The sequence below is a fragment of the Rhipicephalus microplus genome, chromosome 8 (genome assembly GCF_043290135.1).
Source record: "Rhipicephalus microplus isolate Deutch F79 chromosome 8, USDA_Rmic, whole genome shotgun sequence".
Classification (NCBI taxonomy): domain Eukaryota; kingdom Metazoa; phylum Arthropoda; class Arachnida; order Ixodida; family Ixodidae; genus Rhipicephalus; species Rhipicephalus microplus.
In genome coordinates, this window is record NC_134707.1 from 121,553,224 (window position 1) to 121,578,131 (window position 24,908).

The 24,908-nt window shown below is 44.1% G+C and overlaps 1 protein-coding gene and 1 long non-coding RNA gene across 8 annotated transcripts in view; one reads left to right on the forward strand and one right to left on the reverse strand.

The window, feature by feature from the left end:
• Positions 1 to 23,966, forward strand: part of LOC119164575 (uncharacterized) — a 48,231-nt gene extending 24,265 nt beyond the window's left edge. For 2 of the 7 annotated variants that reach the window (XM_075872529.1, XM_075872528.1), the window contains 4 exons: positions 254 to 289; positions 3,607 to 3,645; positions 8,082 to 8,215; positions 21,734 to 23,966. In XM_075872529.1, coding sequence (XP_075728644.1) covers positions 254 to 289; positions 3,607 to 3,645; positions 8,082 to 8,215; positions 21,734 to 21,767 — 243 coding nt within the window. In that variant the 3' untranslated portion in view covers positions 21,768 to 23,966. Of the gene's footprint in view, positions 1 to 253; positions 339 to 3,606; positions 3,646 to 7,275; positions 7,417 to 8,081; positions 8,216 to 8,584; positions 8,746 to 21,733 lie in introns of those variants that run through there. The other 5 variants (XM_075872534.1, XM_075872531.1, XM_075872533.1 and 2 more) reach the window with 3 other exon arrangements.
• On the reverse strand, positions 12,423 to 16,796 carry LOC142769358 (uncharacterized). The gene is made up of 2 exons (XR_012885792.1): positions 16,686 to 16,796; positions 12,423 to 15,645 (listed from the first exon to the last, which is right to left on the reverse strand). It is a non-coding gene; the product is annotated as an uncharacterized LOC142769358 (long non-coding RNA).
• Positions 23,967 to 24,908: the final 942 nt, after the last annotated feature.

Sequence of the window (24,908 nt, forward strand, 5' to 3'; positions counted from 1 at the left end):
AACCATGCCACAACATTTCTGATTTCTTGTTTGTCCCTCTCTTCCTCGTGGTTCTAGTTTACGTTTTGATTGTTAGTAAAAAAAATGTCCCCCCCCAAGCCTCACATTTCAGATTTGTATAAAATGTGTGGACCTACAATTGTGTAAATATAATGTGCATGTGCTTCAGTTCACTACAAATTTACTTCACAATCATGCTCTAAGATATTTTCACTAATACTAAACACATTTTTCCTTCTCTTACTATTTGCAGAGCACTGCTGATGTGCCCGCTGACAAATGCACGAAGGTGAGGACACGTTTCATTACTGGCAGCAGTTGTACTGGATTTTAGAAATGTAAGCCGACCCTCTTTCTTTTGTCGATTTCTTTCAAGTTTCGAAGAAATGATAATGTATGTAAGAAGCATCTACTCATTTATGAAAAGAAAAATGCGCAGAAAAACATGGACAAAAAGAGGCAGAACACACGCAGCGCTGCACTTGCAACTGAAAATTTATAAAATGGTACAAACTTGTAAGCCTGTCCGTTGCAGTGGAGTAGTGGTTATGGAGCTTGGATTGATTGATTGATTGATATGTGGGGTTTAACGTCCCAAAACCACCATATGATTATGAGAGACGTCGTAGTGGAGGGCTCCGGAAATTTAGACCACCTGGGGTTCTTTAACGGGCACCCAAATCTGAGCACACGGGCCTTTTTCATTTCAGTCTCCATCGGAAATGCAGCCGCCGCAGCCGGGATACGAAACCGCGACCTGCGGGTCAGCAGCCGAGTACCTTAGCCACTAGACCACCACGGCGGGGCGTTATGGAGCTTGGGTGTTGTCCAAAATTTCGCTAACTCGATTCCGCTCGCGGGGATGAAATTTTCCTGGAGGGGAAGTCATATAGGCCTGTGGACTGTGCGATGTAAGTGCAGGTTAAAGAACACCAGATGGCCCAAATTTCCTGAGGCCTCCAGTATAGTCTCATAATGATATCCTGCTTTTGGCATATCATTATTGTGGTATTGTTATTATGAACTTATGAGCTTAGAACTGTGCATGTTGAGTGAGGTAACCTTAAGGGGAAAAAAAATGATTAAGTGATACACTCGTCAAGAAAAGAAAGCTTTTTTCCTGCTACGTCGCTTAAATTCAAGGTTTGGCTAACACTAAATTTACATGATTCGCTAGTTAGAAAAGCTTCTGAGACTACAGATGTGAACTGGTCATGGTGCTTAATCAGCATGGTGGTGTTTGAAAAAGCGGTGTGCGACAGCGTACGTCACAGTGAGATGCCAAATGGCAAGGTGAATTGTTCTGTCGAGACAGATGCAGCCATCATTAATACAGTGGCCTTTTGTCCAGTATAGTAAAAGCACGAGATAGTGGTATTTTATAAACAGCTCTCAGTGCACATGCAACATATTTATATCCGTCCACGGCAAATGTTCTTGCATAAAATGCATGATTATTCTTTTTTTTTTAAACAGAAGCACGTATTTATTGCTATCTGAAAGCATACTTCATAGGGGGAACAGAGATTTTTGAACCCACAGGCATGTTTATATGCGTAAAAAAATGCCTGCAAAGTTTTTTGTGTAAAGTTCTTTTTTATCGGCATCAATATTTGCTTTTTGTGCAGCACGTGTTGTTTGAACTTAATCAACTGATCCCAGGCATCCATCAGTATGCTAGCTGGGAACCCTGCTTTCTTCTAGTCTTGCTTTGCGAAGGGGAAGAGATTACTCAATTGTGCTGATACCTTGGTAAAGTTAATTATCTCAGAAGATCATCTTTCTTTGGATCTAGGGCTCCCCCTGAAGTATTATTTTTGAACTTCATTACTATAAGGCCGGCAAACTGTGTTCTCACTGTGCACCGAAACGATGGGAATTTCTGAGCGAGTGGTGCATTGTGGCAGTGGGGCGGCACATCATGAGCAAATTTTCAAACGTGAAGTTAATTGCTGAGTGTTTCACGGGCCAAAGCTGGGACGTTTTAGGGCTCTTGCAGTACTCGTGACTGAACAACATTTCGCAAGTGAAATTTTGAAGGGCCTGACATTTTTTCTTTTTTTTTAATGTGCGGTAACCACTTATCTTTTTTAAAGTGAAGATGCTCTACCTCCTTAACCAGAGTATCCGTGAAAGTTTCAGCTGAAGGCCTACTGTGACGATGCTAGTGTTCGCTTCAGCCACACTGCCCTAACCAATGGCCTTTGTTGCACTTTAGATATCCATCCTGTCAAATTATTCGAAACTTGGAATATTAGTGATTCAAAAGTAACATGAAATTATCCGATTAGGTGTCTCCACTTACCTACTGTTAAAAGTAACACCTGTCGCAAGCTGTGCAAGGAGAGCACACATCTCCTCTTCCTGCTCTGTGCATTACAGCTGTGACTGAACACGCAGCCGTGCAACTCAGCACACAGGCTCTGGCTAGTGTAGGGTCGCCACTTGTTTGGTTATAGACTAGCTCAGCCGGTTATTTAGACAGCAGGCTGGTTGCTGGTTCGCCCCTGCCATCATTAGCTGTTTTTTTTTTTTTCAGAGCAGTAAATAAAGTGTTATTCTAACCACAGGTATTTTTATGCCAGCAATTAGACTAGTTGGTTAGCTCAGTGTGCTGTTTTTGTTGGTAAATCTGAATCATTTGGCTCAAGGAAAGCAATATTATATTGAGTGCGTGTCAAAGACCTGACATGACGTCGATTGTTCAACAGTGATTTAATCGTCTGATAGCTCATACCCCCCCCCCCCCCCTCCAAAGGCCCTTTTTTTTTTTTGTTCGAGAAAAGATGGCAACCATGGGGAGTGCAAAAGAGGACAAGCTGATGACATTTGTTCTTTTCTGTTCAATTGTTGTTTGTGGTCTCAATATTTAAAGTTCTGGAGACACACGAAGCAAGATAAGCATGCAGGCAGGCACACTTAGGGTGGCTATGCCTAGATTCACCAAGATGTGGCATAGAAACTTGGCACTCAATGCCAATGCTATTTACGCATGCCAGCAATAGGACACTGTGTGCATGCAGTCATTGAGTGTGATCATTATTACCTGCATGCAGGACACCATGCTTGTTAGTTTAAATAATTAATAAATGAGCATTTACTGCAACTCGTGAGACCCCTGTGTAGTAAATCTGTACGTTATATAATTGTACATAGCCGTCAGATCAATGCTTTGGATTTGGGATCATACTTTGACTATGTGCTTCTGCTCTTTGTTTCTTTTTCCTATTCTTTTATAGCCAGAGCTTTGCAAACAGAGTGATTAAATGTACAGTCAGGAACAGCTGTAGATTTTTGCAATAATTGTTCCATGCTCATTTGTTAATTGTACTAGGAGGCATACATGTGGTCTTTTATTCACAACCATATAGTAAATTGCAAGCACTTTCGTTCAGTCTTTTAATATAACCTGAAGAAAAAGGAAATTCTGCTGGCAATTTTAGATATTTGTCTTTTATTATGAAAAATGTGATCTGAAAGTAGGCGAGACATGAAATGACATGAATAGTTTTGTTTCTTCAGAATGGCTACTACATTTGTCAGTTGCTTTGTTAAAAAGCCATTCAGATGCATTTACCAGTTGCGTGTGTGTGACTCCCTCCGCAGGTTATCGCCGTGCAGACTGAAGAATGGCCATGGCTACAGGTAAGATGTTGTCTCTTTGTTGATGACTTATACCCATGTCACACAAGCACGTGAAAGTCGTTTGAGCTGGAAGACTTGTTTGGGAAAAGAGTTTCAGTTGCAGTCACACAACAGAAGGCAATCTTCCCTTTAAAAATGTAGTGTTTTTAGGCGAGAAATGAAGTTGGCTGATTTCTCTTTCTCGATCATAAAAGAGTAGCATTGAAACCAGTGGGGACCAGCGATTGTAGGTTGATTAGAAGTGTGGGCAAATTTTCATTGCTCTGTCTTCTAGGCGCACCATAAAGAGCGCCTCTGCTATTTTATCAATGCCAGCCAGATGAGCCCGATCTAGCTGTTCACCACCATCTCCTTTAGCCCTTTCCTGCTTTAACCCATCGCCGAGTCTTCAAATCTGCTTTGCAGTACTGGGGGGAAGAGCCTATCAGGTATTGCCTTACGATGGAAATCATATGAAGTAATCTTCACGTTGTGTACAGATTCCTGGGACGGCATCTTGCATTCCTTGTGTTCACTATATTGGCGGTCACGCTGGCTCTTTAAAAAATACGATGTTTTGAAATAGCGTGTCGCCATCCACGGCGCTATGTGGGCAAGCAATGGGGACGCGTCACAGTGATGCTGCTGCATAACTACAGTATAAGCTCGTTAATTTGAATTCCATGGAAACGCTGAGCAATTTAAAAAAAAACTAAATTTGGAATAATGAAAGTGAGCAAAAATTGGTGGATTTCGGGGGTGGGGGCACGAAAAATATTTATTGGCCAAAAAAGTCGGCGATGACCATCTGCTTCTTTTCTTTGAATGCCACAGCTGCGGCTCTCTGTTCCAGCGCGCGGACGAGGCGCAGGGAATCCTCTTCACCCTCTTCAAAGCTGAAGAAGAGACGCGCCACATTAAGTGCCTCCATCACCGCAGAAGCTGACGGGCGCACAGGCTGCGCACCAGCTACTTGAGCGATAATGTCCTCATCAGTCAGGGCACCGCACACCGATGTCAACTTCAACATAATCGGCAAAACGTACGCCCCGAAGAGTGTCGCGCAATGCCACTGGCATGAGCTCCTCAGCCCCATCCACGTCGACGTCACAACTATCCTGCGCACTTCCAGCTGCAAATCCACTGTGGCGGAAACAGTTGGCGATTGTGGTCGCGGTCACCTGTTCCCATGCGCGCACCAACATGTGCATGGCAGTGAGCAGCGTATTGCCGAAGTCCTTCCTGTCGCCCGCGCACAAAATCATTCTCTACAGCACGTGACGCCTATAAAAGCACTTGATGTTTCTTGTCACACCCTGGTCCATTGGTTGTAGGGCCGCAGTCGTATTTGCTGGAAGGAACACTAACTTTGTTGCTCTCAGCTCAACGTCGACTTTGTGCGCCGAACAGTTGTCGACGACAAGAAGAACGCGTCTGCCGCCCAGGTCCATTCGCCTGTCGAATTTCAGTAGCCACTTCCTGAATAGGTCACCTGTCATCCAGGCTTTCTTGTTTGCGGCGTACTTTGTCTTCAGTGACCGAATGTTTTTGAAGCACCGTGGCATGAGTGCTTTGCCAATCACAAAAAGGGGGACCTTTTCCGTACCGGTCATATTTGCGGCGACCAGAACAGTGACACGCTCTTTGCTGCGCTTTCCGCCGGCACAGCTGTTTTCCTTCTGGGAGACAGCTGTGCTGTCTTGTCTGGCTGCAACTTGAAAAATAATGCTGTCTCGTCAGCGTTAAACACATCCTGTGGTGAGTAGCTCTCCAAGTACTGCTGCAAGGTGTCGCTTCTCCAAGTAGCGCATGTTTCGGCGTCCACTTCCTTTGCCTCGCCAGATAACGTGCGGAATACGAGATTGTGCCGCTCCCTGAAATGATGAAACCATCCCTCGGAGGCGACAAAGTCTTCAATGTCCAAGCGCAAGGTGAAATCGGCTGCCTTGGCCATGATGATAGAGCCGCTCAATGCGATACTCTGGGCTCTCATTTTCTTTAACCCAGATAATCAAAGCGGACTCCAGTTCCGGGAACTTCGCTGTCCTTAGCCTTTTCCGTCTGGCGCCAAAATCCTCGGCTTCATAGGCGTTTTCAATGGCCATCGTGTTGCGTATGTAGGTTGACAACGTGCTCGGAGGTATGCCATGCTTCCTCGCAATTTCGTATTTGCTCGAGTTTCCTTGGTCAACCTCTTGCAAAATCTCCACCTTCTACTTGACAGTCTTCGCGCAGTAGTTTCCCCGCGGCATCTTGCAACTTCGATGCGGAAGAAGACGGCTTGACGGTGTGAACGAACAACGTGCTCGAGGAACAAAGTGACGCTGCCGGGTGTGGCCTAGGACTGCTAGGACTACTCCACCGACTCCTCAGCGTCGCAGGTCCCGCGTATAAAAGTGGTGCCAGGCGCTGAGATAGTGGGAGGGCTACGGAAAAAAAAAATTGCTCCCTGGATTTTGGAGGCCATACTTTGCTCGCCCTTTGCTCAGAGACCACTTGAAGCTCGAAAAAACCGGTCGCGCCACCTATCGTTCGGCCGTAAAAGCTTCCACTAGTGTTTGACGATGATGATGCTCGGCGGTGCGCGCTTCGAATTATCCGCAGAGGCAGCAATTTCTGTTCGAATTAACGAATCGCTTTACACATGGTCTCCTATGCTCTGCGGACCGGACTGCGGTGACCATTTCGAATTGATGAGGTGTGAATTAACGAGCTTTCACTGTAGCGCTGCGAGGTGGCGGCGGCATTGCTTCCAGCCACAAAGGAGGAGCATGAAAGAACAAATCTGAGATACTATGGTAGTGGAGAGGGACACATGTCTATCCTGTCTCAGTGGGAAAGCGCTCAGAAGCACATGTGATGCGAGCAGCCCTACTCATCATGCAGCATTCCGTTATGACCACTCCCTGAACCAAGACGGACCAACGGCTCCCGTTGAAGAGCGGTCGCCTTGCACTGGCGTTGAATGAAATAAAGAAGGCATTGCTATAAAATTAAGTTAGAGATCTTATTAAAGGCGTCATAAACTCTTTGAAGCATATTTCCCTACATTCTCTCGTAGGCAGCCGAACGGGTCATGCATACCACATCGACAACATGGGGATGCTCGGTGCATCACAAGCACAGACACAAAAAGCATAGCAGCGCAACATATGTGACCGACACCAGTGGCCAGAGAGCCCTGGACGTACACAAAAAGCAGCGGCTACAGCAATCCAAAAGGGACACTTGGACATATTTGTGTTCGTTTTCTTTTGATGGTGCCACACTTTCGGTAGGGTCCACGGAAGAAAATGCTCCAAAGAGTTTGTTGGCACTGTGTGTTCGTAAGCCAGCAGCTCTTGATTAAGAGGTGCTTCAAAAGACTGCTTTCAGAAAAAAATTTTTTGCATGCTCGTGCGGTTGGGGCATTACAGTGGTGGTAAGTGGATAGCAGAGTCGCCCAAGCCTTCCATGTGCTTTATACCACACAATAAATAAATCTCCATGTGCTAGCGCAAAATAAAAGTGGTAATCTGGTAAAGACATTGCTGCTGAAAGGGAATTACATCCTCTAATGCGATTGGTTTCTTGCTTAAATTCTACACATCATTTCACCCCACAATAAACAGAATTCCCATTAAATGGAGCATACTTTTCTAATCTCTCCAGGTGGGTGCTTCGACGCAAGATTGAACAAAGCACGGCTGGGTGACCTCTTCAGTTTCTTTAAAAACTTTATATATTGTTGCCTGATGAATCTCTTGATAGGTTTGTACCTTGGGTAACTCAGCCCAGTTAATAAGTCTTCAATCTCTGTGGGTATTATTTTTTTTTTTTGGGGGGGGGGGGGGGTATTATTTTTCAAAGAGAGGGGCAAGTTTAAAAACACGTGTACTTTTTCTTAGGTGCACATAATTGGACGCACATGGCAAAAAGTTTCCTGGAGCCATCGCTGGCTGCGTGTTTTTAGGGCTGACAACTTGGTTGTGATTTGAATCATTGATGAGGCGATCAAAAGCAGTAAAATGCAGCAATTTCATTTCACTTATTTACTTCAGGCATCTAATAAAAAGCTTTGTGGACACCCAAGCTCTGCCTTCGAGAATTGAATGCTGTGGTGTGTTCTGGAACCATTTGCATTGCCTTCTCATTAGCTTGCCATGCTTCACTTCTTAGTGAACACCTCAACTGTACATCTTTTTCAAGTGGAATCGCAGGGTTGAATGTTGGTTTGTTACAGCGATGAATAATCATGTGAAAGAAACATAGACAGTATTAAAGTTTTACACATAGCCGTGAAAGATAAGTTGGTTGTAAGTTCAAGGTGTAGTCATTTTTAAAGCTGCGTGTGGCGACCTTCACTTTGCTTGTCATATATTTCCTGTTGTCTTGAGCTGACCAGAGCCGGTAATTTGTGATCCCCTATCTCCTCACTTTTTTGTTTCTTTTTTTTCCTTTTTGTTGCACCACCTCAGTTCTGCGAGTCTATTTGTGGTGAGACTGAGGACGAAAGTGATTGTCTGCGTGCTCATGGGATAAATACCAAAGGCTCGCTCCAAGAACAGAAAAGGCCACAAAGTGATTTGGTCACAAAGAAGGCTTTTGTGCTGTAAGTATGCCTGTTTCATATCTTGCAGTGTGTCAATTCCAGTGCCGATACTATAATTCATACAAAGCATGAAACACTGCCAAGGCTATGAAGAATCCTTGGGTACTGATGATAAACACACAACACTGCTGAAAGCAATGACATCGAAAATATGGAGAACATAAATACCATAATGATTAGGGTTTTTGTACAGATTTGTTACTAGGCGAAGTTATGGCACCTTTGAAGCCCGAGTGTTTGAATTTTATGGGCATGTTAAAGCACCCAAGTTTTCAGGCATAATTCTGAATTCCCAATCATGGCATGCCTCATGGAAAAATACTGAAAATGTGTTATTTTCAAAATTTATTTTATTTCTGTGAATTTCAGCACCATTCATTCTTTGATGTTAGTGAAATGAGACTTCTGCTTCAGCCCCAAGTGCACTTCCTTCTCAATAAACGTTGTTTAGACGTTCTGCAAAGTTTTCAAGCCAGTGCAACCAGCTTTTCGACAGATTTGCAGTGACAAGGGCATGGTGCTTAAAGATGGTAAGCCCCAATATTCACATGCTCAAGGTGTGCAGGTTCCTGGCCGGGAACCTGCAATTTGTAAACATTATGCAAGAACTAGGCTTAATTGAAAAAAAAAAAAAAGCCAGGCAAAGCTTGCGCCTGTGGTGCAAAAGTAAAGGCACAGCGGAGCTGATCGATTCCTAGTTGGTCCTGGCCGAACCAAGTGACACAGGCGAATCTCGTTATAGGGAACCTCAGATTAATGGTTTTTTTTCAGAATAAGGACTTCTTCGAAAATTTCTCTCCAAATGTCTATTGGTTTAATGTGAAAATATTTCATTACTACAAATTAAAGAATACAGAAGTTTCAGCAGTGTATCGAATTTCATCCCCGATATATCTCCACAACACTTCTAATTAACAAATAGCATTTTGAAAGAGTTACTCGTGGCTGTGAAATTAATTCACCTTCCATCATCATCATCTTTAAAATGTCGGGGCATTTCTCTATCTGGCTGCTCTATTCACATGTGTGAGAGCCTAGGAGGGTATACAAGAAAATGGCTTGTGTGGAGGAAGCGCGCTCCAAGTGAATCCAGTGCCATCATGTTGTGGTGGGTAGAAAGCTCCACTCGCCGGCTGCCAGTTCACCCGCAGTGACGGTGGATTGCGGTTAGCGTACCTCTCTTTTTTGAAGCGAGCATTGTCCGGTCCTGCATGCACGACCACGGCCGGGCTAGAGGAGCGGTAGGCACGCATTCTCATACAGCCTGTGCACCCAAAGAGAGAACAATAGGGCATATTCTTCACAGCTTGTTGCATGTGGAGGTGTTTTGAGCCAACCCAGTACCCTCTCTCTTCTACCTTTTCTCAGTCGGCGCCTCGCTTCTGTCCAGCTGCATGTGTTTGGATTTAAATTGAGGAAGAAACCCATGTACATTAATAATAAATTAAAGGATTCCTAAAAATTAATTAAAATAAATTAAAAGATCACTGACTTAATCTCTAATAAATTTGCCTTCAAGTTCAGGTTTACTAAAAAAATCAGTAACAGAAAGACGCACTTTGAGCACTATGTGACCAGATAAGGTTGCCACGTTAAACTCGCTGGGCAATTTTTTTTCCTCCTTGGTTTTACCAAGGTTTAGCGAGCGTTGGGCCGCAGCGCCATTAACTAGAGGTGGTGAAAGGTGGGAACTAGGCACGTAACGCAGGCTGTTGGAGAGCGCGCGTGCCGCTCCTCTAGCCCGGCCATTGCGTGGCATAAGAGCTCAAAAATCATGCAAATCCTGCTTTGAAGATCCCATTTAGCAGGAATGCACTTAAAGCACATAGGGCTTGCGTGATCTGGTAATACGCCTGCGTGATGGTATTTTTTTTTTTGATTGGCTTAAGAAGTAATTGTTCGAAAATAATTGGAAAGTTTCCAAGAAATGCTGAGGCAAGCTAGGAAGTTATGTATAACGCATCTATTGGTCTAGAGAGACGTTAGATTGTTCACTTTAGGTAAATATTTGTGAGATATCGTTTCTGTTCTGGGGTGCATCTCCCCCTGCCACTACCAGAGGCGTAGCCAGGGTAGGGGGGATTTCAAAGGGGTTCAAACCTCCCTAAATTTTTTCATGTTGCTTGTGTCATACATTCTAGATCATTATACTGTCGTCATACTGGATCTAGACGTGGCTCCGCACCAGCTGCATTCATTCGTTAGAGAATTTCAAAGCTCTTGATGAGGTGAAACTCGGTGGCTTGTTCAGCTCTTTCGTGATGTAGATCACCATGGTGCTGGTACCATTGATTACGACAGTAGCTTGCACGACTTCATAAATGTCCAACCGTTGCTTTACTGTACCAAGGATGACCATGTTGGGCTTGAGGTGTGTTGTCCCCTACTCCATCGTTCGTAGGAGGCCCATTAGTACAATAGTGATGCCCACTTCAGTGTCCAGGTGAAACTTAACTTCTTGATCCCTAAAATAAGGTGAAAATTTCCCATGGCTTTCACTTGCGCAGGACTGACCTCGCTACAAAAGAGTAAGCATCCTTTGATGAGCCTTCCAAATGATGGATGATTTGCCTTAGTTGCTTGGCTTCACAGGCTCATGCAAAATGGCCCTGCTTGCCATTCAACAAAGTGAGCTTGGCAAAGGTACCATTCGAAGTCACAAAGAAATAAATTCCACCCTTGGCCTAATTACTCTTTGCAGCACCCACTTGTGAACATTGCACAGGCCTCCAGATGCCCTTGCTTCTGAAACTTTTTCTGCTTTTGTGGGCACACAGGAGCAAAACGTACCCTTTTTGGCACCTGTAGTGCATTGCCCCATGATGGCCTTCAGTAATGTGCCCTGCCACTCGCCACACACTTTTGCATGTCTTTGTTGGCCCATAGGTTTACTGAACACGCCTAAGTTGCTTGCCGATGAACTGCCCGTTATTGCTCACGTCGATCGTGCCGCCATCGAAGTTCTGAGAGAGACCACGCCGCCGCCCATTAATGGCGGCGCGCCGCCGTTTCTTTTATAATGCTGTATGCCCGTGTGCTCAGATTTGGGGGCGCGTTAAAGAACCCCGAGTGGTCAAAATTTCCGGAGCCCTTCACTACGGCGTCTCTCATATTTATATGGTGGTCTTTGTCTGTTAAATCTTTCATAATAATCAAAATCAACCAAGAAAATTGAAATAAGGAACCCCTGATTATTTTATTATCCCGACAGACAAATTCTTTACAGTGAAGACGACGGAGCTCTATAAAAAAAGGCCGACCTGCTTCGAGGGTTTTTGTGTATTTTTTATTGGTAAAAATGTTGTATGGACCTTTTCTACAGGCGTTCATCATTGTTTTTCTGTTCTGTATAAACACCATCTCAATAACCTTTTTTACACACACTGTATGCTTTTCCCCCGGATAAAATTTCACGAGCGCTAGCGAGGAACACAACTGACACATAGATGAAGCCAGCTGCTCATCTCCATCAGCCGGACGGCGCATGCGATATCATCTCTCCGCTTGCGATGCCTAAGATTAATTGCTCCTCAACAGGAAAAGAAGCCGTGTCTCTCTTTTGCTGGATATTTGAGTATGAAAAGATACTCAGGTAGGAGGCTGTGTGGCTCGATCTGCAACTGTGTACTTTGAGAATAAGTGCACAGTTGTGTGTGCAGGTGCCCTCGCTATTTTAGCAGGCATCAGCGAATGGCTCCTGTACCCTTCTACGCGCTATGGGATCACTGCACAAACACTGCCCTTTTCCCGCAAGCAGCCCTATTCCCATACGCTGGCCTTTTGCAGTTGCACGATGTGAGATGAAAAAGAGTTAGTTGCAGCCTAAGTTAGTTACGAGTCTGCGTAATCCTATCGCACAGTGTAAAATGTGAAGTCATCAAAAGGTTTTCTGACCATGAAACTGTTGAAGTCGCCCCAAATTTAGTGTGTTGTCCTCGAATACATGAGGAAAAAGTGTATTGAACTTTCCTAATGTTGATGACACTTCCGTACTAGTCACTTTAGCCCCATCTTTTGAGGAATTCGAATGTTGTAGTGAATTTCTCAGCATAGATGCGCTCCTTTACAAGTTTTGTGACATTGTGCATAAATGCTTATCAAAGTGTGAGCCTCAAATATATGATAAATGAAACCTAAGACCCCCATAGTACCATAGATATATAATTCATCTCGCTCGTCACATAAAACACTTATGTAAGAATCGTCATTCGTAGTGTAATGATAATGCTTCTTTATTTAATACATTGAAAAGTAAACTAAAAGCTAACATGAAAGAGGTAAGATTTACTACTTCAGCAATGTCTTCGTTACATTTATGAAGGAAGGGAGGAAAATTGGAGAGAAAGAACAGCAGGGAGGTTAACCAGCCTATAGGCAGCCTGTTGCTACCCTGCACATGGGAGGGGGAGGGGGAGATGAAAGATGGAGAGGAGAGAGGGAAGAGAGATCAACACAGAGCACATTCGGCAGCACACGCACGCACACTCAGTCATAGTTTAGTCTTGTCTTTCGCGGTGTGTGACATTTCTGTTACTGCCGCTTGTTCAAGTCCGTGTCGCGTAGGAATTTCAACAGAGCTTTTGTCGCCTTCTGTTGCAATGTCTTTTCTCAGGCACTTGACAGAATAGTGTCCACAGACATTTGGCTATTGTCGATGCACTCAAGAATGGACGCCAGTGACTGTCTCTGGATGTCATACGACAGTCGCACAGGATGTGGTGTAGCGTCTCTTCGCAATGACAGGCATCACAGAGAGCGTTGTCGGCCGTTCCTGTGACAAAGGAATAATATTTGTAAATGGCACTCCTAGCCATAAGCGATGAAGAAGTGTGGCTTCTCTTCGGTCGAGCCCAGTGGGCATGTGGAGAGCCATCAAAGAGGACAGGTGGTGTTGACGATTCGTCTCGTTGCTTGGTGGCCACCATAGTGAAAACGTGATTTCGCGCTTAAGTCGTCGAAGGTTACTGGCTGCATTGGTCCGCGAAAGTGGTATGGCTTTTCACGTTCCTTCAAGAGCTGCCTGCGCGGCAGTATAGGCATGTTCGTTCCCTATGACGCTGCAGTGACTTGGTAGCCACTGAAACGTCACATGATGCCCTTTCTCGTGTGAAGTGTGGAGAAGGCATCAAATTTCAAAAACAGGCAGTTCGTATGGCCCGCGGCGCAGTGCTGAGAGCACAGATTGTAGGGCAGCCCTTGAGTTGTTGAAAATCTACCATTGTTGCGGTGGTTCCCGATTGACCACACAAAGTGCAGCGCGCAAAGCAGCTAGCTCCGCTGCTGTAGATGCCGTGGAGTGGTCAGTCCTAAAGCTGATGGTAACATCTCTTGCAGGGACAACTACTGCACCTGACGAACACTGGCGGTTCGTGGAGCCATCGGTATATATATGTACACTGTCTGAATACTTCTCGTGCAAAAGAAGAAGAGACAGTTGTTTCAGCACGGCCGATGAAAGCTCAGATTTTCTCCGGATCCCTGGTACACTAAGATGCACTGTAGGTCGAATAAGACACCAAGGAGGGTATCGATGGTTTAGATGCAGGAGTGAAGCCCGAGGGAAGTTTCTGGTGTTACTTCATAGTCATTTTAGTGAACGATGCTTGGCGCCTCTCTGAAGGCAACAGTGCAAAGTGATGACAGGGAGCGCGTACGAAGTGTCTGATGTGCATTCTCAGGACTTTCATCCATCTATCGAGGTTATAGAGCTCGATTGGTCCTGGATCGTCTATGCCCTCATCTTTATTCTTGAAGGCCGGTCCTCTTGAACTTTCCTCAAGCTACAGTAAATGCCTTTAATAATTACTAGAAGCTGTCTTTTCCTAATGGTAACGACATGACTCCTTCAATTTCCACATGCACCAAACTACCTGCTCTTTCCAATCCTAAATTAAGCTCCTCTGGAGTACATAACCTCATACTAAATCTTGAGGTTTCGAAACGATATGGCTCAGATGGTATTCCGAATATGTTCCTAAAGTAGTATTCAGAATGTTGTGTGGACTATATTACTATTCGCAACTTTCACCGCCTATAGAGGGCGCTGGTGAAAGCCCAACATGGCTGTTGTTTGGGGGATCGTGCAGCCGGCTTGCCGGCAGCCGCCACCGGTGTGCCCGTCACTTCGACCTGTGTAGTATTTTCGGCTGCAGCCACCGTGTTGTCAAGGCTTTGCTGAGAAGGTCATTGACTCTATCAAGTATTATATCGCACACTGCATGTTGAGAAACGCGTGTGCGGCGTATATTGATCGAAAAGAAGTTTCGGACGCCGGGCACATCGTCTGCTGTGGTGTACAGCTTTTAGGGGTGAAGCTTCTTATAGCGGCACCCGTTCGTTGTAGTAGTTTGTAACATTTTGACCTCTAAGGTGGTGCCGGTAGAGATTTCTTCTGTGCGTTGTTGAACAATAAAAGATAGTGCTCAATGTACATGCCAATGGCTGCTTAGGGGGAATGAGAGATTGGAGAATTCGACTTTTAGTCAACATGCACGCTGCAAATTTTTTATTGTTTAACAACGCACAGAACACAAGAAAGTGTTGCTACGTTATACTCGCTGGGCATAACCTCCTTGGTTTTAGAAAGGTTTAACGAGCGTTGGGCCGCAGTGCCATGAACACAGTGAACTAGTATATACCATGAACTCTAGGTGGTTAAAGGTGGAAACTAGACACGAAGCGCAAGCCGTAAGAAAGTGTGCGTGTGCCTCCTCTCGTTCAGTCCTTGGAATGTCCGCTGGATGGTGGTGCTTCTATATGAGGAATATATGATGAAAAGATGCGAGATGGTGGTACTTGGAGTGTTGAATAGGTGGACGAACGGACACACAGACAGATGCATGGACGGACGCATCGATGGCTGCACGAACGGATGGACTCATGGACGGACGCAGGAGCTGATGCATGAACGAAAGCAGGGACGGATGCACAGATGAACGTGCGGACGCACGAACAGACGCACACATGGACAAGCGGATGGATGCACGGGCCGCCACACAGACGCATGCATGGATGGACAGAAGCAAGAACGAATAGACGGACGGATGCTTAGCCCCACTATCCATCATTCACTCCGTGGAGATGCTGCCATTTCGTTAACGCTGCTCGTGCCACGGCCGTGGAAGACCAAGCGTCCGTGCTCGTGCAAAGCAGGAAACCTTGCCTTTGACTGCAGGGCGTCTGCACAGTGGCATCCAACATATATTGTGATTCTTCTAGCTCAGCAAGCAAACAATAAAGAATAAATCATTGCTACTACGACTCACAGTAACTGTCTGACTTCACAATAACCATAGTAGAAATTACCAGCAACAATATATAAAGCAGCCGCGAGTCGCCAAAGTGAGGCCGACTGAACGATGGCATGGGCTGGCTGCATGGGCATTTCCCAAACGACGGTTCCGACAGATGCTGCATGGCGACGCCACCATCTGTGAAAGTTGCGAATAAAATAAAAAAATAAAAAACTCTGGAACAGTTCCCCAGCTGTAGAAATTAAGAAACGTAGTGACTGTATTAATGTCCGAGACTAACAAATAATACCCAATCATAAGTAAATATTTTCGTCTTTTACCAGCTCTTAAACATTTGGAGTATATCATTAACAATTACATTCTGGAATACGTAAATGCACACAATATACATTCACGATCACAGCACGGCTTTCTTGCTGGCCATTCTACACTTACACAGTTTGTTCAGTTTATGCATGACATTGCTTTTTCTCTTAATGACTGAAAACTGGTTGATGTCATATTTATTCACTATTCGAAGGTCTTTGACATGGTTTCCCAAGCTAAAGTTCCAGCTTTTTTATATTTTTTTTGTTTCAACAGACTGGTTGATTGGATAGCAGATTGCTAGCTGTGACGCTCAGAACTTGTTAGGTTCAACTACCCGAAGTCATCTGAAGTACATATCACATCAGGAAGAGGCCTCAAGGCGTGGTTCTTGGTCCGCTTTTGTTATTATTTATATATATGTTGGAGAAGAAGTTATCGGTGATAATCAAATGCATCTTAGAGTGGATGCATAGGGCAGAGTTATCAGTAGAACTATTTCCGATACTCAAGATCTGAATGTGCTGAATAGTGTGTTTTTTTTTTTATTCGTCATTTTGAAATGGAAGTGAAACACGGCAAACTTGAAAAAGACTAGTCACGAACTTTCAAATAAGAAACGGCCTCTTCTTTATTTTTATACTAATGATGCTGTAAATATATAAGTGTTATTACAATAATGTAACTCTCACAGTAGAGTTAAAATGACACACGAACGTCGGAACAATGGAAAACGACCTCTTCGAAAACTTTGGTGTCTTCAATGGATGTAAAACAACTCGGCAAAATAATGCTGACTGACAGCGCATAATGCTTTGGTCATACCCAAATATGCATTGGTTGTTTGGTGGCCACACCACAACATGACATAACCATGTTAAAATCTGTTAAAAAAAATATTGTGCTCATACCTTGTCCTTATCGCCAGAGTTCCTGGCCTGCTTGGTATGTGCTTGTTTTATTGCTGCAGCCCCTCTCGAACATAGTCGCGCTTGTAATCGTGTCATTCTTCTGCGTAAATAAGAATTCACGCCGGTTAGAGTGTTCTAGCACCCATGTTCTTCGCTGCATCTTCTTCACGACATACACGATGATTTGATCCCCTAAATATTGTGCCCAATAGATCAATTGAGAATTCTCCTCGTTTTCTTTTGTTTGTTTTTTGCTTTTCTACAGAACGTGCATTTTGGAAGGACCTTGATGGGTATCTGCACAGACTCTGTGCTGAGCAATTAGAAAAAATAATTGCATAAAGATGTAATTAGTTGAATTGTGCTTTTTCAAGGAGCTCAAAATTATTATTTACACCTGCTATGTCTTGAAAACAGAGATTGAAGTCTACGTATGTAAGTAACATGTATGTGTATAAGTATCATAAAAAGCCATGTTGCTACCACGATAACTGCTTCGCTTTTTTGGGAAACATTTTTTTTTTTTGTTCAAGGTTCAAGTTTCTATGCCCACCATCTCTTAAATCGTCATCTTCCCCCTCCCGCGCCTGTGACGGGCCGCCGCCTAAGATGGAAACAAGGGCGCATGGCCGCCGGGAATTTCGGTACCCGCGCACAGGGGTACCGGCGCAGAGGTCTACTATAAACAGAGATAGCTGCTCCAAAAGCACATTTTCTCTTCAACAATATTGCAGAATGCTGTAAGGCATTCCCACCGCTGGAGGTGCGTAAGAACCCCAGTGGCTATGGCATCGGTGCAGTCCTGGCCCAGAAATAAAAAGGATGCAACTGCATTGTTGCCTATGTCAGCCACCTTCCTTTGCCTGCTGAGAGAAAATATTCAATTACTGAATGCGAATGTTTGGCACTTATTCGGGCAGTCGGGAAATTTTGTCCTTATCTGTACGGTCGGCCATTCACAGTCATCACTGGTCACCACGCCTTGTGCTGGCTTTCATCCTGAAAGACTCTTCCGGCCGCCTAGGCTGTTGGGCACTGCACCTTCAAGAATTTGACTACTCAGTCCTGCATGGAACTGGCCGCTTGCATCAAGATGCCGTCTGCTTGTCCCGATATCCTGTCGGCCTATCAGACGGCAACTCTGCTACAACCACCCATCCTGCCAACATTCTCTCTCCGCCCATTTTCACAACATTGGAGGCGAGCAGCGACGGGATACCTTCTTGGTAAGGTATTATCTAAAGGTTAACATTGGTGATGCCCGACCCTTCCCTTCAAAGTTACATGATGGTGTGATGTACCGTTGCAGTATGCGTCCTGACGGCCCCGAAAGACTACTCGTTGTTTTCCTTCAATTGCGTCGGGCTGTTCTTGCCCAGCTTCATGATGCACTGATAGCGGTCAACACAGCATGTCACGAAACCACGACGAAGTTCGCCGGCATTTTTTCTGGCCTGGCATGTACCGCGATGTCTGCCGTTATGTTGCAGCCTGAAACCCTCTCCAACCACAGAAAAAACCTAATACCCTTCAGTCCCTGGACCTCCCAAGAGACCAATTTAACGTGTTGGCGTGGACAATCAGAAGAGCGTATATGATGCCCACTATCATGACGTCCACTTCACACTGGTAATCTCTTTCTGCTGTGGTGCCCCTGGCGCTGCTAGGACTTTCAGGGAAGTTACTCCTACACTATTCAGGTCCTTACTGCATAATGAAGTACGTTCAGCGCGAACTCAAGACAAGGATACTAAAGAAGAGACACAGTCTGTGTCTCTTTTTTGGTATCTCGATTTGAAGTCCGTGCTCTACGTACTTCATTATGCAAAATCAACTAACCCCAAGTTTCACCCTACGCACCCCGCCAGCATTCACGCTGACATATTAGGGTGCCTCCTGATTACCACCGGGTCAGTGCTTCAGCTGCGAGGAAATTGTATAACGGGCGGACGAGAAGGAAGAAGAGAACAGGGAAGAAGACATGGTTGACATACCCTACGGGCTGGGCCCCATCTTGTCCGCCTCCAAGTTCATTCTGTGTGCCTGCCTAGTGAAGTTATTTTCCCCGTATCAACAGTTACTGCACGCGCTAAGAACATTCTGAATGTTTGTGGTATGTGTACTTATTGCATAGGAGCGCCAGATTAAAATTTTTTCACTTGAGAGTTTGTTTTCTCATGCAGACGTCATCTCATGGAATTTTTTTTTACTCATCATGGAAAACCGCGAAAAGTGAAAGAATTTGAAAGAATCAAAATGGCAGATACCCTGAGTGTGCAGTGTCAGTGCATGGTAAAGAACACTCTATGATCAAAATTTCTTTAGCCCTCTACTACGCTGTGCCTCGTAATCACGTGTTGGTTCTGGCATGTGAAGCCCCAGATAACCAGTTACGCATCACGAACAAGCCCAACTTCACACTATACACTTCACATGCTGTAACTCTACGATGATAGCCATAATAACATGTGGCCAATACAATGTGGAAAGCTAGATTTATGGGGGCAGGCAGACCACAGCTGAACCTATTCATCTTCACCAGTTTCTAGCATGTTTGAGTTTTGTGGCAAAGCACGTGAATTGGGCCGACTCATAATAAAGCTATTGAGTGTCATGCTCGTGCACTCAAAATGTAACTGATGCCATAAAGCACCAAGCCTCCATGTCGCCTTGAAAGCACACACCTGACCTATGCTTAGAGTTGAAGTGCAACTGTTGAGCACCACATCTGGTGCGGAAGGAACCTAGCTTGCTAGTGTAGTCATGGATGGCAACTATCATATGCACGCAATGGCACGCAATGAAAGGCACACAATGAAATTGAAACAGCTGCTTGTTGCAGCTTTAACCAAGTCTGCAGTTGACACGATCACAGGTAGAGCTCATGCAGTTTGCGTATGCCAAGTAAAAAATGAAAATAGACAAAAGCAAGCTTGCCGTAGTCACTCAAGCCTTGATTAGTCACAAACAATGCAATTGTGGATAGTGACCACATTTTTTTTAACTTTTGCAGTCGTTCCAATTGTCGATTAGCTCATTTTTTTCACTCCTTTGCTCATGCTTTTATGGCGCTACGCAGTCAGCGTGCTCTGAGAATCACTTGAATTAACAGGGTTTCCTTCAAGCATGACTGAATTGTTGATAGTTTCATGGCATAAGGCAATGCTTATGCTCTCCAGGACCAGGGAACAGGACCAACTTGCAGATTTCAGTGGTGGTGGCATCATATGCCAAAAAATCTCGGCATATCCACGAAGGGAAATATCGTGAGCGGGCAAAGCAGCTGGATCATCCGGTGTTACCCTAAATCGCCCGTTATATTGACCACTCGGAAAATGAAATTCAGGACTCAACACACTATAACATTCACGACCAATAAACATAGTATGTAACTGTACACTGCTGTCACTCATTTACATGCGTGAGTGGTCACATGCATATGCGCGTGAACCATTTTCCAGTGATAACTCTTTTCGGTAGGGTCTCATTGGCGATCAGCCATTTCTGATACGTATATTTGACCTTCTATTGGGGTCACTTGTCATTTCATGTTGCCAAGTTTCGTAGTTGCTTTTCATGTTGCATTTCATTGTTTCACGTGTGACTGTCATTGTCACCTGTAGCAACAACAATGTTGCTCTGCTATGCATGCCACTGAAAGTCTACTCGCATGGAGGAAGAAAAAAAAGTTTAGAGGGAGCATTGTGTAATCCAACATAAAGAAATAAAAGCCTGAAGCTTCGCTTGCTTCTATATCATGTTAGGTGAAGCACCCATAACCAGTACGTCACCCCATCTCATAGATGGAACTTTTAGCAGTCTTGTCAGGACAGCATTGCTGATTTATTTATGAAGTACTGCAGGCCATAAAAATGGCCCAAGCAGGAGTGGGAGGTGGTACAATGATAATGATATGACCAATTAATAGATGTACAGGTGTAGAGAAAGAAGAAAAAAAACAAAGAAAACGACAGAAAAAATTAATCAGACAGGTGTACAATATATTCGTGGGTTACGTAACTACACTTCAAAGTAATTTTCTAGAGATTTCAGTACATTTGAAGATTCAAAGATATGGTTTGACAGTTCGTTCCAGTCTATTATTGTGTGAGCGAAAAAAGATTACTTGAAGTTGCTAGTGTGCGCAAAGGCAGGTGTGAATTTGTAAGAATGATATCCTCTAGTAGGAGGTGAAGATAACGGAGTGAGGAAGTGCGAAAGGTCTATAATAGTGTTTTTTTTTTTAGTTAGGTGAAAAAAAAATTTATGTCTAGCTAGTTTCCTTCGGGGTTTTAAAGTTGGAATTTTGTTATTAATTATTAGTTCTGCCAGGAAGTCGGAGCTCTTATAAAAGAAATTACAGGAGCTTTCCTCACACAGTGCACATTTAGTTACCCAAACTTGCACATTCAGCAGTCTAAAACCATTACATATGCAGCCATTTATTATTTGACATTTGAGCGTGAAAGGAGACATGTGGGTCTTATCTGCTTACTGTGCACACGTAACCTTCATGGGTCCTGAAAAGTCTGTTTTTTTTTTACCTTGACTTGATCAGTCACCACATTTGCATTCTCAGCTTGGTACCGAAATGAAAAAGAAAAAAAAAAAAGCATTGCGGTATATCAGGTGATTGATTAATGTCGTGTCCATCTTAAACAGGCTTTACAGTAGAACTTAGAAATATTTAATTGGTAGGCAAATGAAAAGAAAGGCTTATATGTAGGTAATTGGTATACAAAGTATTTTATATTTTATTTGTGTACACAATAAGACAATTTTCAAATCACTGTGTGGTTTGAAAGTTATACACAATGTTTTGTTATAAACGAGTTTGGCTGTATGTTCAAGTTATGCTTCTGACATATGAGGCACATAAAAAATGACATACTCCTGCAGATCGCTGTCTTAAAATTTGCTTCTGCCAATGACCTCAGTGGTAATGTTTGCATTGCTGTACCTTCGTAGCCTTATTGTTTCCTTTACTTGTGGGCCTCAGTTCATTCGTCAGCTGTAATATTCTTTCTCTTTTACTTTGTCTCATCCAGCTATTCTACTCGACCGGTGAACGGACACTTGTGAGTTACAGCTTTTGTTCTTCAAGTCTGCCAGAAGGACTTCTACGAATGAAGAAACTTCCAGGTCACATCCAAAAGTCCCACAAAAGAAAGGCCTCACGAATGTTCAGACTCAAGCCTGTGCTCCATGGCAGCATGCAGCGCGGCTCATTACGCTAGCTGTGGTGAATGCAGGTCTACTGGGCAGCTGGAAGAACTTCACCATCAAAACTAGCCTTGCCTATGAATTGCCCCAGATGAAAAATGCCATTCTGCCATGGCGTGCATTCATGGCAACACAGGAACGGTGTCTTTTCTGGGAGTGTGGGGATCGGTTGCAACATTGCTTGATAGTGTGTAAAGAAGTGGCTGCTGATTGGCTAACGAGCATTCAGTGGCGCAAAGGATGCTGCGAAGATAGCGCAATGATTGTCATCTTGTAAGCAGCTGGTGGAAAAACTCTGGAGGTTGACTGCTGTGTCAGCCACTGCCAAAAGTGTTCTATCTGCGAGTTTCACCCGGTTCGGTGCTAATTTGGGATAATAGTACTAAAATAAGCAAGTATTATGAGTGCGAACATGTGAGTGTGTGGCAAATATACTAAGACACGATAGAGGGCACTTTGTAATGGCTGCTAAAATGTACAGGGTGCTCCGCTAAATGTCAGCACGCTTACTTTGCTAATCCTTGTAAAGACTGCATTTAAGTGCTTATTGTGGGCCGTCTGCCAGTGCAGGATGAGTCTGCCTACAGTGCCCAGCTGTTGCTCCATGCAAAGTATTACCGCTTTTCCATTCACTTGTGTCTCTGTGCCTGCAGCATACAAAATCAAGTCGCAGCAAAATGTCATTTTAAAAAATGGTGCAGCTCTGTGCTGTGGTGTGAGTGCTACAATGTCAAGCAATTGTTTCTGTCATATATTACACATAGTGGAAGTGACAGCAGTTCGTGGAAAAGCCTCGCCCTTTCCAGTTTATTTTAGTTGTACCAGCCGAGTGTTAGTCGAATTGGAGTTTGAAGCTGGTTGCCCCATGCTCGTGTGTTGCCTGTCATAGTGCTCACAGTATCACATAGTGTAATGGTTTCCCCATTTTTTGTATTTGTGACTTGTTTGCTGTGTGTTGTGTTCACTTGCTTACTTTGATATGCCTAGAGACGTGTGCATCTGTGTGTCCTATGACTTCTCTCGAGGAGCTGCTCATAGAACCTTACTCAGAGAGTAGGCCGCTTCAAATGTTACAGTATGATCAGCACCCACTGTGCTTCCCAAATGGTAGAATGAAGAATGGTCAACTAAAGTTTCCACTAGTGTGGGCAGCAAAAGAAGAAACTTGAGGGATTGTGCTATAAGTGAGAGGAAAAGAACACCAAATGTTTTGTCCATAGACGAGACGGAAGGCATGTGCCTGGATTAATACCGGATATTTTTAGGCAGATTGTGAGCAAGCTCTGAAAGTCAAAAATATATTGGAATGGAAATAGAATGCCAGCTTCTGGTGGAGAGGATTAGTGAATGCAGAACCTTATGAGGGCCAATCAACACTAGTAGTGAACATTCCATGACAGTGCTCTGTCTCCCATAGCTGTAGATCTGTAGTCCTAGAGCAGATGTCCAAAAGAGACAAGTTCCACACTGGCCCATTACATTCATACTGGGTGAATGACAAAAACTGAAAGCAGGTGGCATGACTAGTTGCATCTGGCAGTGCAATGGTCATTCAAACTTTACATTCAAGGCGTTAGGTGTTACCTAAAACAGGCATTCAATGATAAGCACTTGCCCGCATAATTAGAGGTCCCGTTGAAGTGAAGTTCAACTGCTGTGCACAGTGATCTGGCTGGGCCGCACTTCCGTCATAGCCGATGCCACAGTGATTCTCTTCTGTGTTTTCGGTGCTGTGGGGAGATATTTCAAGGTCAAGCAAGAACTATGGTAGCAAACTATAAGCACAACAGTTTTGAAATGCAGCTTCCTACAGGTTTGAAGCGAACCGGCAAGACCTAGCCTTCAATACCTGGCATGTTGATCTCCGGTGATTGGCCACATTGCTATGTGGCTGCTAAAAAAAGTCGTAATTGTGGGCTATGTCAACAACATGGGCTGTGCATTAATAAATGACCAATAGATGAATATAAAAAAACAATTGGTCTGCAAGAATATAACATATCTTGTGTTGCAAAATGATTGTTGAATGTTTAATAAATAATGTTATTGAAACCTTGATTCACTGTGTTTGTTCTCTTTTAGAGTATATAGGTTTATGAAGTTTTTTCTCGTAGAGCATCACGCGCGTCGGTGCCCAACAATTTGTTATGTATAAATATGTTTCGGTAAAGTATCTGAGAGTAGTCTTGCTCAGTGCATACTTATACACTCAAACCTGAATATAACGAACATGGGTATAATGAATAATTGGTTATAACGAAGTGAAAAGGAGCCCTCTTTCTGGCCTTCGCTGGCTCGCGTGGCTCATGTAAAGGCACGTCTCTACACCTTGTGTGTTTGAACTTCTGTAAATATCTAAAATGTGCATTATTTTTAAACGAAAAAAAGTTTTGAATCGTGAAGAAATTCGAATGCATTTCTTGCGCCTATAGTACATCGCACAATAATTTTTATGGCATAAGTTAATGATTGATTGATATGTGGGGTATAACGTCCCAAAGCCACCATTTGATTATGAGAGACGCCGTTGTGGAGGGCTCCGGAAATTTCGACCACCTGGGGTTCTTTAACGTGCACCCAAATCTGAGCACACGGGCCTACATTTCCGCCTCCATCGGAAATGCATCCGCAGTCGGGATTCGAACCAGCGACCTGCGAGTCAGCAACCCAGTACCTTAGCCACTAGACCACCGTGGCGGGGCTGGCATAAGTTAATGACGAAATGAGTATTTGTACCGTGACTATTTACACATTCATCAGCCAGTGGACGGTCGAGAATGAGGCGCTCGCTTCACTCCCTGTATATATACATACGAGTGGGTGATTCCACGAGAGATCGATACGGGTCCAAAAGATGATATTTTAGATTTCATTGAGTATTTTATATTTCGCGCACCTCTCACCAGGTAGCCCGAAAGTCAACTTCGTTTTATGATTAACGGCGTAACTTACGAGAGAAAAAAATATCAAACTTCACCAACACGAGGCACCAATTTCGTC